A 17373-nucleotide genomic window follows, 5' to 3' on the forward strand; every position below is an offset into this window, starting at 1 on the left:
TGTTTTACCACACTTTTTTGTTCTCTTTTGTTTGTAGCATCACAGCATTGTCATGTGTGCCTAGGCCACTAGGCACTTTATTCGCCATTTCTGAGCCATACTGGCTTTTTATTACATCAGCATACTTGCTGTACGTGCCTTCGAGAAGTGCAGAATATCGAATTCTCTGAATGGCTAGGCTGAGCACCTCTAGGCGGGACTTTCCGGCCATGCATTTTCTGAGGAAAGTAAGGGTAAATGAGAAGGCAGTGTGGCTTTAATAAAGCAATATATTATCGAAGTGCAGTGTGTGTTTGTTATATGTGCAGTCAACGCTCGATTCTTGGAACTCCCTATGGGTCGCTGAAATGTCCAAAAAAAATGAATGCATGCCTTTTACTGTCCCGAAAGGCTCAAGTCACTTCAGGCACGGGGCGAATTAATATCAGAGAACGGCAGACAGTAAAAACATGTAATCAAGTATGAAGAATCAAATGTTGTATTTTCATATTCAAAAAGACAGAAAAATTCACAAGTTCATAAAAACATTTAGGAAACTTGGTATATATTTTTCGGGAAATAATATGGGGATTAACTTTTTCCCTACCATTGGGGAAAATGGTGTTTTTTGTAGGTTACACCATTTTTTTTTTCTGAAGGAACTACCGCACTCAATATTTTATGTAATACATAAGCAAGAGGCAGAATGAATGCGCTTTTCATGTATTAAATTTTTATTAACGAGATGTATGTCATAAAAATATCAATTGCCAGAATGAAGTTTGTGTGACAAAATTGAACAAAGTTTGTAAAGACATGCTCGTATTTATTAAGAAAAACATTTTACGAAAATTGTGAGGTATACAAAATCTATTGCCATCTAATAGGCACTATCTCCACAAAAATCAAAATTTTTCATTGAACAGGCATTCCACTACAAAAATTTAAGTGCAAGCACTACAGTTTGGCGTGCCAAGCTGCGGCCGCCAATGGTTCGGGCGTGCTTGCGTCGTCGTCGCTCTCAGAGTCAAAGTTCGACGAAAAGGTAGCATACTCAGACTCGCTGCTGCTCAATCCATAAATAAAATCAGCCGCAAATGCAGCGGAATTGTGAGATCTGCGATCTTTCAACACGCTCATGCTGCTCCTGGGGCTGGCCATTCTTGCTTTCTGGCACACGATCGCCAAACTTCGAAGCACGTTAAAGAATTAACTCCTGGTGGGGAAAAAGCGAACTCCTTAGAACACAGAAATATAGTTCTCCTCATTCGTGTCCTATGGCCCAGAGTGTCCATGAACGGCACGGAAGGTGTGTCTTGAAAGCAGCGTTTCAAACCATCGATAGCGGGTGGCCATTTTCTCTTTCTCCTTTGACGATTGCGAAACTTGGGAGTGCATTCAGAAATCACTGCCTAGGGGAAAAAAGAGAACTGCTTAGGAAATAAAGGAATAGTTCTCCTTCATGTCCGATAGTGCAGTGTGTCCGTGAGCAGCTCAGGAAGTCTTGAAATCAATGTTTCTAACAATAGTTAGCAGGCTAATGATGCCCAATGGGCACGGTACAGAAAGAGTTAAAGGGTTAAATGATACTGTGTTCCGTGACAGTGGCCCCTTTCTGCTCTTGGCATGTTTCACCGCAATGCATTACGTATGCTTGACCGCGTAACACTACTGTATTGCGGTGAAGCTGACTTTTGGAAAATAGAAATATGCAACACTTGACCCTTGCCATGCTATCCGCATTTCAAAGCCATCGGTGAAGGTGACAGAGGCGAAGTTGACAATTGCGACTTCCTTCAATGAACAACTCTGCACTGAACAACAGGAAGTGTGGTAGCAAATGTCGAAACAGCTAGGCCTGGCGTTGGCATGGTGGCTACGGCTGCCGGTGCGTCAGCGTTTGATAGCACTGGTTCGAGACTGTGAGATAACGAAAATGACGGTGGCGGTGGCTTCGATTAATGCCGCTTCGGACCTATGGTCTTAGCAAAATGTCCGGAAAATCGGACGACGAAGGGTTTTGGCAGCCAAAATATCATACATCGTTATGCATTGGCTCTAAGGGGTACGTGGCAGTGCCACAAAGGTGTCCGAATTATGGCGGATGTCTGAAAAATCGGTCATTAACTGTACTATATGCAATGTAAGTTTTCTTTTTTCCCTTTTTCAATCCTAAATTACCCCTCATATTATATTTGGGTTTTTACGGTAGTTTTACTCCATTTGAAACTCAAGGGTAAAAAGTGGAAAAGGAAAGGGTGTTATCCACCCAAGAGTTCCTTGAAGCTACAGAGGAACTGCGTACGAGTTTCTCAGAAAGAAAGCTTTGCAGTTTAAGAAAAATTCTCCCTGGTTTGGGGACCAAACCCAGAATGAGCACCTTTCTGGGGCAGTTGCTCTGTCAACCAGGAGGCTAGTAGGTGGCATCGTCAAGCCGAGTTACTAGACAACTAAAAAAGTCAGGAGCGCTGAATATAGCAAATCATATCTGCAGAAATATGCCGGGTGGAGGAAATTTCAGGAGTGGATCGTTTGCTATATGCAATGTGAAATTCATGTGCTGGTTACAATATTGTCTTGACATATAATGACGGTGAAGAACCAGTCATTACCAAGACTGTGAGTCACGAATACAGCACTTTATCTTTTATTGGGCATACTTGTGCCCAGAAGACAAATAATACTCACAGCGCAACAATAGTGGTGAGCACAACCATGAGTTGTAAAAATCTGATGTACGGGTAAAGTGTGTTAGCTGTTTATACGTGGCTCATCATACATTCTAGCGTAATTGCAGGTGATCTTGTACATTCCAGAGTGTGCACCACTATTGGCGTCATGCACACAATCTTATTAGACAAATCTTCTTTTGCTGTAGGATCAGCGACAACTTTGAGAAAGTTTAGATACACGAAGGAGCGCCTTATAAAAAGCGATAACTTTGTAACAGCGCTTAGCATGGGAAAAACTGCCACCGGGAAAAGATAGATAAGCAATGTACTTGTGTCAATATCCTCCTGAGGCCCGAACACATATCAGGGGCATGATCGCTTTTCAAGTTGGCTTTTTTTGCTGTCCGGTGTTTCACAAACGCGAAAAATGCATTAAAAAAGAAAATACCATGGCTGGATCCTGAAAGCAGAACCTCCATGTACCGTATCTACTCCATTGTAATGCGACCATGATTGTAACACGAGAAGTGATTTCGTCGTGCGCATTGCGAACAAAAATAAAAATGCAAATAGAACGCGAGGCCAGCCAAGGCAAAGGAACATTTATTTAGTAAACAGTGTGACTAGAGGTTATCACTTTCAGCAAAATGTGACGCTTTTGCTAGGCATCATCGTCTTCGGAGGACGAGTTCTCGGAAATTGAATTCTCCTCCTCACTATCATCCCGCCCGAACAACGTCATCCTCGGTGCCATCAAGTGCGTTTGGTAGGGAGCATTTCTTAAACGCATGAGCAACCATATCAGGAGGGAAATCGTACCATGCGGCAGACACCCACTCGGTGATCTACGATACACTCGGGCGCTTGATCCTTCCCGATGGTGTCAGGGCCTGATCTTTGCTGATCCAATCGGTGTACATTTTCTACATCCTGTCCTTAACTTTAAACAAAATTGAAGGCAATGTACAATATAATGCACAAGGGTTGCTTGGAGGATATACTAGCTAAAATTGGTGTCTAGTGTGAAAGAATTATGTGCATTCCTTCTCACCATACATTCTTTTGACTTAGAACACGAACTGTCTTATTCATTATGCAGCCTGTAAAACAGTTCATAAGGCAGAGGTAACAATAAGGGGTACCATTCTCTGTATCACTTCTCTGATACCTTCATCTGTATACAGCGGAACCTCGTTCATATGTCTTGGAGAAAAAAAAAGATGCGAGAAGGCTGTACTAATCAGGAAAACATACTATCTGAAGTCACTAAAGAATTGGGCAGGCTAGTTGACATCTACGTAATGCGAAGCATTGTGCAAATCATTGTAGTAGGAGATGCCAACGCGCCGATGTGGTGGAGCCCGAGTGGCCCGAGACGCGCATTGTCATTTTTGTGGCTTGGGTAAGCTTACATTTCAGCTCATTGAATTTGGCCTGGTTCAGCGACTTCTTCGAGCAGAGAATTTTGCCGGGATGTTTTGACGTGCCCATTTGGTGTAAATCGTTGCGGCACAAGCTATGCTACCATAGAAGTGCATTGTCATTTTCCTATTGTGTAGTCTTTCAAGACTGCGACTGCAAACCGAAATGAAATCAAGCTAGTGGGAGATGCCGGAATACGATGCCTACGATGTGGCCAGAGTGAAACATGATGCTCACACGGCGGCACGTTTGGCTTATTGCCTGTTAAAAGCGTGCAGTACACTTTCAATCACTACCCCCCCCATGCACTGTGAAATGGGTAGGTGAAGGTGCTTATCGCGACACGGTTGGCGGCAATAGCTGGGAATGTGGTGTGCGACGTCGCATGAGATTTGCTGGTACCAGAATAGAAAACTGAGTGCATGCCAACGCTCTCACGTGAGACAGGCGGGCAAGCACTGCGGAGAATTTCTTCTGTTTGGTGGCTGCTGTTCTCGATCACGTGCGCCTCGCACTTTTCATTGTTTACATGGGACCTAGCCGCAGGAAAATGCATCATACGATTGCAAGTTTGGCGCTGTGTTGAATGTTTGTGCCAAAAGATCGTGTTTTCCAGGAATGTATGAACCAGCAAAAAAGAAGCGCAGTTGTGTTGGGTAATTTATCGTGTTCTCGATCGTAAACATTCGCACCGGGTAATCATACGAAATTGAATAGTGTCAACGAGGTTCTACTGTACTCATCTGTATACTGTATAGATGTGCATATGTATAGTCTATGTGTATTGGGCCTGTGCCATTGGAATGTTGTCATCGTCTTTCCCTTTGTTTTGCTCTGTGCATTGTGTTCATTACATGTTTTTCTTTTTGTGTGTTTATTATGTATTTATTTTTTTGCTGCTACATATATAGTTCAATTTGTGCTTTAGTGCGCCGCACTAAAAGGACCAAACTGTTTGTTTGTGGTCATATTTTGAATAAAATAAATAAATATGAAATATTCTGCAATTTGTGTGATATGAATAAAATTTCATTCTCTCTCTCTCGCTGTCTTTCTAATAAGAATAATAATAATAAAAACTGCAATTTGTGCATTTCAATGGATGTGGCTGTGCGAATTTTTTGAAGTGTTTTAGCCTATTTGGGAAATAAGCATGCAGAGCATAATTTTCGGAGCGAGAGATGCAGATGTATTGATGGCAGCACTGGCACCCGTGAATGCAAGTGCTGTTGTTACGTTAAGCTGAATTATTAATATTAAGTTAATCTGAATTGTTCATGTTAGGTTAATTAAACTATTAAGGTAATCTGAATTTGTAAATTATACATTCATAAAAACAAAACAACAGGGAAGGTTAGCCTGACCATGTGGGAAGGACTTATAAACCAGACAAATGTGCAAAAGCATTTTAAACAATCTAATGAATTGACTTAGCATTTAATAACTTTTTCTCCATAGAAGCGGCCTAAATGTGCAAAAATAGCTCGAAAGCTTTTAAGTTGTTTTGATGTACCATGCTTTGTGCTGGGTGCAAAATTGAAGAGGAGTAAATCTACCCTTCACATTCAAAGCTCACAAACAACATATGGCTATAAAGCCAGATGTGTAAAGGCAAATAAAGTCTTGAAAATTACTTTGTGGGGCCATGGCAGTGATGTCATTAAACAGCATATGGGCAGACAGTGTGTATGTGGCAGGAGTACTTGTACTGAGGTTCCATACTGAACTAGGCACTAGGTGCGAGTTGGACAGTGGAACACTGGGGCAGTCATCTTGGCAGGCAGTGGGGAATGGTTGTAAACGAAGCACACACAATGCCAGTTAGTGTCCCTGTAAGCATGACGAACAATCCTGGCACACAAATGCGTCTCGGGTGCGCAGGTGACGGCGTCCAACTGTGCCAAAATTGGGCAAGAACGCCCCGAGCTGCTGCGTCTACCGGGCGATGTGGCGCACGGTCGCGAGTGGCATCTAGAAAATGAGGCACGCTCGGCGGTGCGGCTAGCAAACTTCCTCTCAGGGTTCCTGCAGACCGTTGACCCCAAGGAACTGTTCGCCGAGTTCCGAGTGCCCGACCGCTCACTCACGCAGGACCAGATCATTGGTGAGTGTGGTGTTTCTTGATTCTTTGTAGTCGCACGCTGTGACTAGGTGCGGTAGTGGCATCACTATCACCATCAGCACAGAGGACCAGGACAATGCAAATGGCCACCGTTCGGGGACTTGTGCAGATTAGAGAGTGGAGATGCAAAGACAGGCTGTGGCTGCAGATGCCTTCTCATAATGCTTCCAGCAGTCTCAACTCAAGCACACCAGCAGTGCTTAGAATATGGCATTCATTGTTGCCCTTTGTTATGTCATCTGTTTGCCTTTACACAACAACCTTTGGCCTCAGAAGTTGTGTCCATTTCCTTTTCTTTAGTCATAGCCATCCTGTCGCAGTCTTGGAAATAAAAAAATAAATAAAATCCTGCTGGGATGTGTTTCATATGTGGAAACATTTAATCCAGAACACTTTGTGACAAGTGACAAGTGTTCCTCCTTGCATGTCTGTGCCACAGAAAACCTGTCCTACGACCTCCAGCATAATGGCTGCAGTGTTGTGCTGTGAGGTCACAGGTTTAATCTTGGCTGCGACGGCCGCATTTCGATGTGGGCAAAATGCAAAAAAGTGTTTGTGCATAGACTCCAGGTGGTCGAAATTAATACAGAGACTCCAGCTGTGGTGTTCCTCATAATCGGATCCCTGCTCTGGCTTTTAAAGCCTCAGAATTTAGTTTACTTATGTTTACAACCTCCAGAATGCTTTGTCTGACCAGCAAACCATGTCTATGCAACCGTGTCTATGCTTACCTCTACCATTTTGGAAGCTAGGCACAGTACCTTAAGATTTCTATGAGAGAGAGCTAGGAGGCCAGGTTTGCCAGCATGTGTAATTTTGTGTACGGGCACCAGAAATTTCACGAAGGGCATACTGACGTATGCACTTGCACTGTTGCCATGAGGTGTGTACGCAAGCAGTGTGCAGCCTGTATGCTTGGGCATGTTGGTAATTCCCTAGGACACCCCAGTTGTTGCAGATGGCTGGTGCACGAGCGCAAGTGACTCGGTTGGAAGTCCACTCCTGTTTAGGTGGCTGGGAAATTTCACCTTTCTATGTCCTCCTGAGGATACGCACATTGAGAATTACACATTGTATTCAATCCTTCTCAAAATTAACCACAAAGTGATTACATAACATTCACCCAGGTTGTGATGTCAGATACATGTGAATTGTGTGAAAGTGCTTTAATCACATTCTTGCTACCAGCTTTCGAGAAAATTAACACTAATTTCGCATAGGCTGCTGTGTTGTCACAGACGACGAGAAGTAATCATGAAGGGTGTCTTGAGTATCGCGAAGTGATACAAAATGTCGTGATGCAGCATCAACACAATGTTAAATCTTCATCTCTGTGTTTTTGCAAAGAAAAGCTGTTTTAACATGTGAAACATGAGGAGATGGTTACTCTGATCATGTCAGGGTTCTTTCCACAATGGGCAGCAGTAGAAATTCCTTACACTGCACTGGTTTCCCACCCACCACTCCGATTTACCACCCACGGCACTCTGACCCGCGGCGAAGCAGTTGCTGGCAAGTCCTGCAAGGCTAGGTCTGCTTGCAGCTAACGTCCTTCTCCTTAAAATGACCACTTGAACGCGTTTTTAGTTATTACTAATGTTTGCTTTCAGTGTCACTGACCAAAGCTAGCTTCCTTTGTAAACTGTACATGGATGCTATGCCAAATGGTACACAAGTGCGCAGTTCGAGCACTGCCGCTCATCGAGAAAGTTTTGCCAGCTACCCTTCTATGTGATGTTGTGAGTTTGTTGTGGTCAACTTCAAACTGCTGGCTGCAGGCGAAGCCATGTCACTGGTCGCTGGCAACCAGCGGATCCTGGGCTGCGGTGTGTACTTTGACCGGAAGCAGTTTCCTGGGCGGGCCCTCTACGCGCCTTACGCCTATCGGCGCTATCGCAACGAGCGGCGTTTCTACGTCGACGATATGGCACGCTTCCGCGGTGCTGCATACCTGCAGGAAGGGTTCTTTTCCCATCTGAAGACGCGCTGGGCAGCCAACCTCGATGACCTGGTCACTTACACCACCAAGATACGCATCAGGTGTGTGCTTGCACGCAGGCATTGTTTCACTGCCAGGACTAGTTCTCGTCTTAGTCTCTGCTTGCTAAAGGGACATGTCTTGGGGTAGCAGTGGTGCAGAGGCCGTAGCACTCGCAGAAGTAGTCAATGGAAGAATCAAACTCTTTGTCAGGTAGACTTTGGCTCAGAAACCAGGGCAACACCTTGAGTGCCAGCGATAGTGGTAAGTCCAGTGAATCCAGTAACTCTGCAAAGTCCATTCAGTATATATATATGCAGTGCTGTACATTCTGGAGCAGTTCGTAGTGATTGTGCAGAGTTGAAGATTTAAATACCATTTGCACCACATATGCAGTTCAATTAGACGGGCCTGTCTCGCTACGGTATTGGTGACAATGGAGTTTCCAATACGTCGAATTGACACTTTGTGCGATAGCGCTAAAATAACAGGGCTTATTCTGTCAAGGTGACCACTGGCAAAGATTAAAACAGCATATGTTTCAATATACCCCTAGACAGAGGGATGCAAAAGCGTTAAGCATGGACTACGACACCACCTATGTCGTCAATCCTGTTTCTTGCTTTTGTATGCTTCTGCCTAGCTATAAGGACATCCTTCATGCAGTAAGTCTTGCTAAGCCAGCATTTTGCCATGAGTTGCAATATGTTTCATCTCTGCATGCACAAGAGAAATGGTTCCCTTCCTCTGTTTGGCAAAAGCATAATCAAAAGGATAATGCAGTCGAATCCGGATATATAGAATCTGAAAGGGATCACAAGAAAAGTTCAATGTATAGGTCATTCAATATATAAAATAAACATTTTATACAAAAATAGTCAAGAGGATTGTACTGCTGTTCGTTATATACAATAATTTGTTATATGTGGGTTCAGTATATCTGGGTTCCTCTGTATTTGCACAGTCCTACTCTTTCGTGCCCTGTGCCCAAGTGCGTACACTATACTTGTCTGGCTACTGGTGCTGAGCCCCGGCCATCCCTGATTAAAGCCGTGTCATGCATTCTGCATGCTCCCGGCCTTTCCTGAGATGTATATGTGAAACATTTGCAGACTGGCTGCGTTTACTCGGGAAGTGGTCACACTAAAATGTTGTGGTAGGTTTTGTTTCTGTACGACAGATAGTGCGTTGACAAAGCTTAATGCCTCGTGTTGATGTTGCTTGCATCCCCCGTTTTCTCTCATGGCGGACTCGTGCAAAAAAGTCTGCGTGTCTTGGTGAATCTCCCGAGTTTCGAGGTCCCCAGGTTGGCAGGTATGCAACAGCACAGTTGTCAGGGGGACTGCCGTGATCAAAGTGCCTGTCAGAGCTAGTGACCCCTCCCTCCAGGTGTAGCACCACTCAGCTTGGCAAAACGAATAAATAAACATAAGAGCGAAAATAAATAAATAAAAATAAGAGTGAAAAGAAAGAGAAAGTGTGCCCATGGGACTGGCTGTATAAACACGTCAGAACTATGTTGCAAGAGAAAAAAGGATGCATAGAAAGGCAGGGAGGTTAACCAGACGTAGTTCCAGTTGGCTTCCCTGCACGGGGGAAGGGTTAAGGGGGATAAAAAGTCAAAGAGAGTGGAAGGGGGAGATAGAGAGACTAGCAAAAAAAAAAAAAAAAACGCATACACTATAGAGTGGTAGGGGGCGGTCATGTTGCAAGCCAGGCAAAGGTACAAGCAGTAAGCGGGGCCTTCCTCCTGCTGGATTGTTGAGCTGCTGGCCATGCATTGCAGGTGAAACAAGCAGCGACCGAGCTGTGCTGTCAATCGCAACAGTGCCTAAAGCTGTTGCTGCTTTCCGCAGGTACAACTCCACGGGCCACAACCCAATCAACTACGACCACTACCCGCTTCAGTATGATGCGGCAGAGGTGGAACACGGCTACTGGACCGACCCGTACTTTGACTGTGGGGGCCTGCACACTGACTGGGTCATGGTGTACGCGTCTCCTTTCTTTGGCTGGGACAGCCTCCACGACCGCATCGAGTTCAAGTAAGTGGGGCCACTGTCATGCAGCGTTAGTGCTCCCCTCTCGACAGGGTAACAGCGTGCGAAAACATGCACAGGCCAATAGGATATGTAGCAACCGACCAATTTTCGGACCTCGCAGGGACCGAAGAATAGTCCGAAATATCTAACAGTCCAAAAAGCTCATTCAGCACAAAAAAAGAAAGTGAGAAAGAAAAGGTGTTAGTCTTGGAGTGGCTTAAAAAAACCTCTAGTAATGCCCTGTCTCATACTATGCTGGGAGGCCATCAGATTTGCTTGGATTTGCGCATGAGTGACATTGTCCCCGTGCACATTCGGCAAGAGCGTCACCGCGTCGGCGATCTCCGCCAATGGAGTTCACCATAGAGATAGAAGAAATGAGTCACGTTTCTTCGCACCACTAGTGCTCTCCGGAATAGTGCGCTGCGCAAAACTAGACAATCACAACAGCTCGTGCGCAGCAGTGCAAAAGAAAAAGCAAGAAAAAAAAAATTGCAGGCGGGGCCCATACGTAGGCGTCATGCGATCCTCGAGGTCCGGTATGGGAGACCGCAGAGAATGAATTTCACTCGCGGAGGCTAGACGGGGCCAGTGGAGAGAGTGTCTCGCTATGCACTAGAGCTCGCCTCCTGAAATCGTGGGTTTGCGGCACTGAAATATTTCTATCTTGGCTATTAATGAGCCAACATGAAAAATTTTTGTGGCAGAACGCTCCCTAGAGGACACGTAACAACTTGCAGCATATAATCAAAATTGGCTGTGGGGTTTGGGGAGGGGCCCTTTAAGTGAGTATGATGATAGTGCTGACTGAAAATAGAAAGAAAAAGTGCCATCCCCTGAAGCATTTTGTCAGTTAAGGAAGAGCTGGCATGGCCTCAGAGACCAGAGGATTGCGCGCCCTCTTTATTGATAACATGTGCCTCCCAATATTGAGGCTGTAGGGTGGGCCACTGGAAGCCAAGCCAGGGGAAAGTGCAGCATGACGGCGCCCAAGGTCAGGTAACTGTGGCTTGGAACAAGCGATTTTGTCTGGAAAATTTAACCTTGGGGCCTAAATGCCTCCGAAAAATCGGTTGCGAGAATGCATTAGCCCTATGGGAACCTTGACGATGGATATATGAAGTCCAGAATATCGATCAAGTCTAAATTTTTGGAGTCCAAAAAATTTGTTGGCTACTGTAGATACTTTTGTTAGGGTGGCTAGAATGGAGAGGTGTGAAAAGGGTGGCACAATTCACTTGCCAGACAGAGAGTCCCTTGGCGCACTGCTGCTGCAGGGGGCACTTGGCCGTACTGCCACCGCTGTCACAGATTCCCCATAGAATATGCATTGCCGACACTAGGGTGCTGCTTATCGTTATCGTTGATCGACAAGATGTCATGAAAAGTTAAATACTTCGTTATATCGAGAATTTCATTATATTGAAATTCATTATATCGAGGTTTAACTGTATATGCATGGCAGAAGCATGGCAGAAAGGAAAGTGGCGCAAGAAACTCGTTTGGACCTTTCCGTCACGTGGCATGCGCACAATGCCCTCTGGAGCTCTCTGGGTGCCGCCACATTAGCCCCTTGACAGCTGTAATTATGCGTGACCCCTTTTAAAAGCATTGAAGAAAATACAACGCTTACATTTCTACTACCGTGCCAGAGGGGACCTAAATAGAACTGTAGAGAAGAGGGGGAGAGCAGACAGGGAATGGGTAGAACTGATGCAGTCGCAAAACAAGTGAATAAAAGCATTGCCACTCTCACAGTTCCCATATAGGAGGAGAGGGCGGGAGAGGGAAGAGATGACAAGGCAAAGAAACAGTGGTTGCGGACAAACTAAAGGCACAGTACAGTATGCCTCTGATATTTCTGTGAAATAAACACCATACAAATTTGTCAACCGGACAACTGACCCAAAGCATTAAAACACCATAGGGTCCAGGCAACACTACTGAAGCGGTAGCACGTCAAATGAACACCTCTGTGCGTGCCACGGTAGCTTGACGGCTACGGAATTGTTCGAGGTCGTGGGTTCAGTCCCGACCGTGGCAGCCGCATTTCGACGGGGGCAAAATACACAAATGCTAGTGACCTTAGATATAGGCGCACATTAAAGAACACTAGGGTGTCAAAATTAATCCGGAGTACGCCACTACGGCATGCTTGCTAATCCGATTGTGGTTTTGGCACGTACAGCCCCATAATCCAATTAAAATTGAATACTTCTGCCACGATGCGATATGGCATGTGAAACAATGACAACGCTCAACACTATCAGAGGTTATGAAATATGGCGCACAACAATGTCTTAAACAAACACCTCTTCCTGTGTTCTGTGTACTATGCAGACAAACAGCAGTGGTGCACGTGAGGTAACATTTTTACTGGACTGAACGTTGAAGAAATTACACATTCGCCGCCAACGTCACCACTAATTATCGTCAATCAAAGCAAACAGCAAAGAAAGCTTCGCTTACATCGATTTCCACAGTGCGTGGGTTCTGCATATTTTTTTCAACTCTATTGATAGTCTTCCACACACGTGTAACTGGAATGATGTTTATGTATGTTAGACATTGTTGCACATGCTAGCCATGGTTCCAGTTATGGATCTGTGGAAGAATGCTCCAAATACAGTAGACTTGCATTAATTTCACTCCGGTTCATTCGATTTTTTGGTCAATTGGATCACGACTGAAGGTCCCCGCCAGCGCCCATACATTCCTACGGGCCCAAACTTTTGTTATTTGGATCCTAAAATTTGCTTTCTCTGGATAATTCTAACTTTACTGGTCAGCATGCAATTGATTTTACAATTGAAATTGTTTCTTTCATTTTTTTGTGTTTTTTGTCCCGACTGCTTAACATGTTGACTGCAGCTGCACTTTTTGAAGTTTCGATTTCTTTGTGTGATGACCCGCCGGTGAGTCACTTCTCATATTTCTCTGGTGCTTTGTGACGCATTGGCAAGTCGCCAGGATCTTGTACTCCTTTGAAACTTCCTCAAGGTGCAGAGAGGTGGTTCCACGACGTGCTAGATCATAAGCAACAAGAATTTTTCCTCGACCTTGATTTATAGCAAAGATGGCACTTATGCACTGCAGGAAAGCCCTGCACAGTCACACAGGAGGAATAACTGCTTATATTGACCCGTGACCCGAGTCAAAGTTAATTGTCTGAACATGGAGCTCTGTTTGTGTCCCAGAAATTGGTTGGCAACTGTATTGAGATTCTATTGTATTCATGCAAATATGCTGCCATTGTTGAATGAGACTGGGCGGAGACATGGTGTGCAAACAAGACCAGAAGCTGTGGTATTCTTAGACAATCACCCTCGGGGATAATTTCACTTTTGTGAGGTTCATGTGACCAGTGTGAAAATGAAAGTGTCGCAGAAAGTAGGGGTGTGCGAATATCGAATATCACCGAATCGAATTGAATAGTGAACGCTTGAACAATTCAATTCGCAAATCGAATATCTGCTGTTTGATTTTTGGAATAATAAATATATTGTAAGTCACGTAAGTCACGTGATGCTCAGTTCTTTCGTCTGTGCTGCAGAGTGCCCTCACGATAACCCACCTCCCATAAAGTTGGGATATCCCTGCTGCATTTTGGATTAACACTGTAAAGCAGAACTTTCTGCGCAATAAACAAAAGGTCGCAGCAAAACAGAGGTCCACTGTTAATCTGAGAACCTCATTGGTATTCAGTGCAACAGAACATCACGAATTCATTAGTTTCAGAAAAAAAAAGAAGAAAGAAAAAGAAAAGCTCTTGATTCTATTCAACAGAAATTCTGTTGATAAAACAAATATCTTCCAGCCCTTCATATATTAGAACTGAGCTGTAACCAGTGTAATTTGGTGTTCCCTTTAATAATTGTAGACTGTATTGTATATCTTGATTCCTAGGTGTCTAAGCTACTGATAGCTTCCTACAATCTTTTTATGCAATGCTAGGAGACTCCCGAGCATACATAGCGGTGTATTTTCTTGCCCAAAATTTGGAAACATTAAATTGTGGGTAAAATTTTCTGATATTCGATATGCACTTCGAAATCTACTAGTATTGGGTATTTGCACACCCCTACTAGAAAGTGAATGGCCGTGAATGCAGCTTCAGGATATTGTGATATGGTTCCCTTTCATAATATTGCGCCTTGCTGTGGAGGCCTGGTTTACACTGCCCACGTAAGCACTTCATGTCTGCCGTGTGCAGGGGCGTAGTGGCGGTAACGATGATGCTGTCGGAGCTGGACATCAACCAGTGCCCAGACTATGACCCGTACTCGGAGGAGAACATCTTCCAGGACACACACAAGTGCGACCGCCGTTCATCTAGGGTGAGTGTAATATTCCTTTAACTTTATTAGCCCTTTCTGTTGGAAGCCAGGCTTGTCAACCAATTTTTACCCAGAATGGGCGGGTCACGAATGACGCTCATTAAGTCGTTTGCATTCATTTTGCATTTAGAAAGGATGTTGATTGATTGTCTGTGGCACTAGTCTTACTGAGATGCATGTTGAAAAGTTTGGAAAGGAGTTTAGTTTTGGTTGTAGGTTAGCATGTTGTGAGAACAAATAAGTTTGCCCACTCATGAACTCCGTAAAAGGGAGCCTTTGTAAGAAAGGGGCACCTTACTTAGCTTTATATTTAAAACACGGAAAAACAAATTTATTGCAAGGGCATTCTTACAAAGTGTAGCTACATAACTATTAACCATCTGGTGTGGGTCTAAAAGGGTACAGAGCATGCTATGCAGTTCTTCAAGCAGCATTTGCAGCAGTGGGATTTGACGGTAAAAATCAACCTTGATGTAACAAACTTCAGTATAACAAAATTCTCGATATAACGAAGTATTTAACTTGTTATAACTTCCTTGCCCATAGAACACCGTGTATGCTAAACCTCAGTATAATTTAGTACGTTTATACAACATGTCAATGTAACGAAATTTCACTGCCGCTGGGAAGGAATACTGGGACAGTAAATGGAATTGCAGCACAGCTGAGCGCGTACGCAGCCTGTGCACCCTACCTTGCAGGTCATTTGCAGAGGGTACTGGGTGAATCGAGATGGCCGTGGTTTCACGTGCACCATCTTTGCATGCGTTCGGTGCTGGAGGTCTCGTGATCTTGAGTTGCAGAGACGCATTGAAGCGAGAAGCAGACAAAGCGTTCGCTCCTCTGCCTGTGCTTTTTGTGATAGTCTCACTGCAGGCGACACTATCGGCCATGGCACGGAAGTGCATGAGAAACCTTTGCAGGCCTCACTTCATACCGCGGATGCGAAGATATTGTTAACACAGCATGAAACTGTAATTTTGATCGCCAACTCAAATTTAATAAATGTATTTCTTTTTCTCATTGAAAGTTATTTTTTTTCCAATTGCCCAATAATTTGAAAAATTTTACGGCCCTCACATGTAAAAAAAGCTCCTTGGCTACAGTACTTATTTACATAAAAGGCCGAATTTCAATACACTTAAGCTTCATTGTAACGAGACAGGATATAACCAAATAACGGATGCAATGAAGTAAATTTTATTCCCCTTGAAATCCCCATAGAGATCCATGTATATAAAACTTCGTTTCAGTGACATAACATTGTTCTGATAAAGGAGGTAATTAACTAGATTCGTCACCGAAATCACCGAACATATCACTTTCAGCTGGAATCCACACTCGTTTAGCATGGCAGTTGAATATTCGCGTGTCGACTATGCTGCCGAGCAACAGTGGTCTTTCTCACTGCCATGCGTAGGCGCGTGCGCAGTGGCCACACACAACCAGCACTTCTTTCTACCTTCTTTCTTACCTTATGCCTCTCGCTGCAGCATGAAGCTGGCGAAGCTGGCCAGGTGCACCCTCCCAGATAGCAATCTCGGAGGCCATGCCTAGCTGCGCTGCACTGTATATAGATGATGATGCTTGCTTGCAGCGTGCTAAACACCGGTGCTTCCACTTCTCTTTCTCATTTCACTTTGCTGCGCTGTGCTGACGCAGCTAGGTGTGACCTCCGTGATTGCAGGAAAGTGGCATGAGCTGGCCAAGCCAAGCCGGTGCGCTCGCACAGCAGAGCTGCGGCAGCCACGGGGCCACGAGATGACAGATCCAATAGTTTTGCTTTCACGGCCTGAGTTTTGCTTGTACGGCCCAAACACGTCCACGTATACGGCCGACGGTGTTTCTGGCATTGTGCCAAGCTTCAATACTTCAATAGGCTCGCAAAATCTTGCGAGAGTGAAACTATCTGTGAAAGTCATGGAGGTTGCCCGAGAATACCACCCCAGCTGCATAGACAAGTCCGCGTCAAGTTTCTCTGCCAACGCCAGCGCTTGTCGTTCCTCTACCGGAACTTTCACGTCTGGTCACGGCCGTCTCATTACTTATTGCTTTGCTAGCGGCACCCCCCTCACGTTGCACGTGGCCGCTTCTTTGTTCGGTTCACGTGAAAAAGATCCATATTGATTGAAGGAGGGACATTTCTCGAGCCAGCTTTTCAACAAAGGGAATTGTTTTCGTCGAGGCAACAACTGCCACGGGTGCTCGATGGAAACATGTAGCCGTGAAATTGTTACGTGAGTGTGTACAGTATGATGACAAACGTCGAAATGTTCAAAAACGAGAGTCATGTTAGCCACAGTATAAGGGCGGGAAGTGGGGTGGGGTAAGGTGGGGGAGGCTGCAAGTGATTCTTTCAAGTGGTGGCAAGGGTGTGAAACGGACAAGAGTCCTCACATGTGAGCAGGGCCTGTGAATCCCAGAGGCCTAATTTTTCATGAGAGGAGGAAGAGTTACACTCATTTGACTGTTAAATAACGAGCAAAAAAATAAAAGAAGAAAGAAGAAAAAAAGACGGTTAACAGAAAATTAGTTGTATCATTAGACTCATATTCATGCTCATTGCTTTCATTTCACATTTGCTCTACTCAGTCAATCCGTTTGGTGGTTGTAGTGTTGCACTGCTTAGCACGAGGTCACCGATATGATTCCTGATCACAGCGGCCACATTCCGACAGATTTAATGCACAAAATGCTCGCGTACTGTGCTTGGGGTGTGCAGTCAAAATCACCAGGTGGTAGGTAAATATGGGTCTCCACTACGGTGACCTTCATGGACCACTTTTCAGCTTCTGGACATTACAACTCGCAATCTAACATA

At 44.6% G+C, this 17373-nt stretch overlaps 1 protein-coding gene across 1 annotated transcript in view; it reads left to right on the forward strand.

The window, feature by feature from the left end:
• The window catches only part of LOC126522315 (uncharacterized), a 69567-nt gene that overhangs the window by 36163 nt on the left and 16031 nt on the right, over window positions 1-17373 (forward strand). The window contains exons 8-11 of the mRNA XM_050171042.2: window positions 5955-6177; window positions 7974-8235; window positions 10030-10218; window positions 14429-14552. Of these exons, the coding sequence (XP_050026999.1) occupies window positions 5955-6177; window positions 7974-8235; window positions 10030-10218; window positions 14429-14552 (798 nt within the window). The remainder of the gene's footprint in view (window positions 1-5954; window positions 6178-7973; window positions 8236-10029; window positions 10219-14428; window positions 14553-17373) is intronic.

The sequence above is a fragment of the Dermacentor andersoni genome, chromosome 6 (genome assembly GCF_023375885.2).
Source record: "Dermacentor andersoni chromosome 6, qqDerAnde1_hic_scaffold, whole genome shotgun sequence".
In the NCBI taxonomy this organism is placed as follows: Eukaryota; Metazoa; Arthropoda; class Arachnida; order Ixodida; family Ixodidae; genus Dermacentor; species Dermacentor andersoni.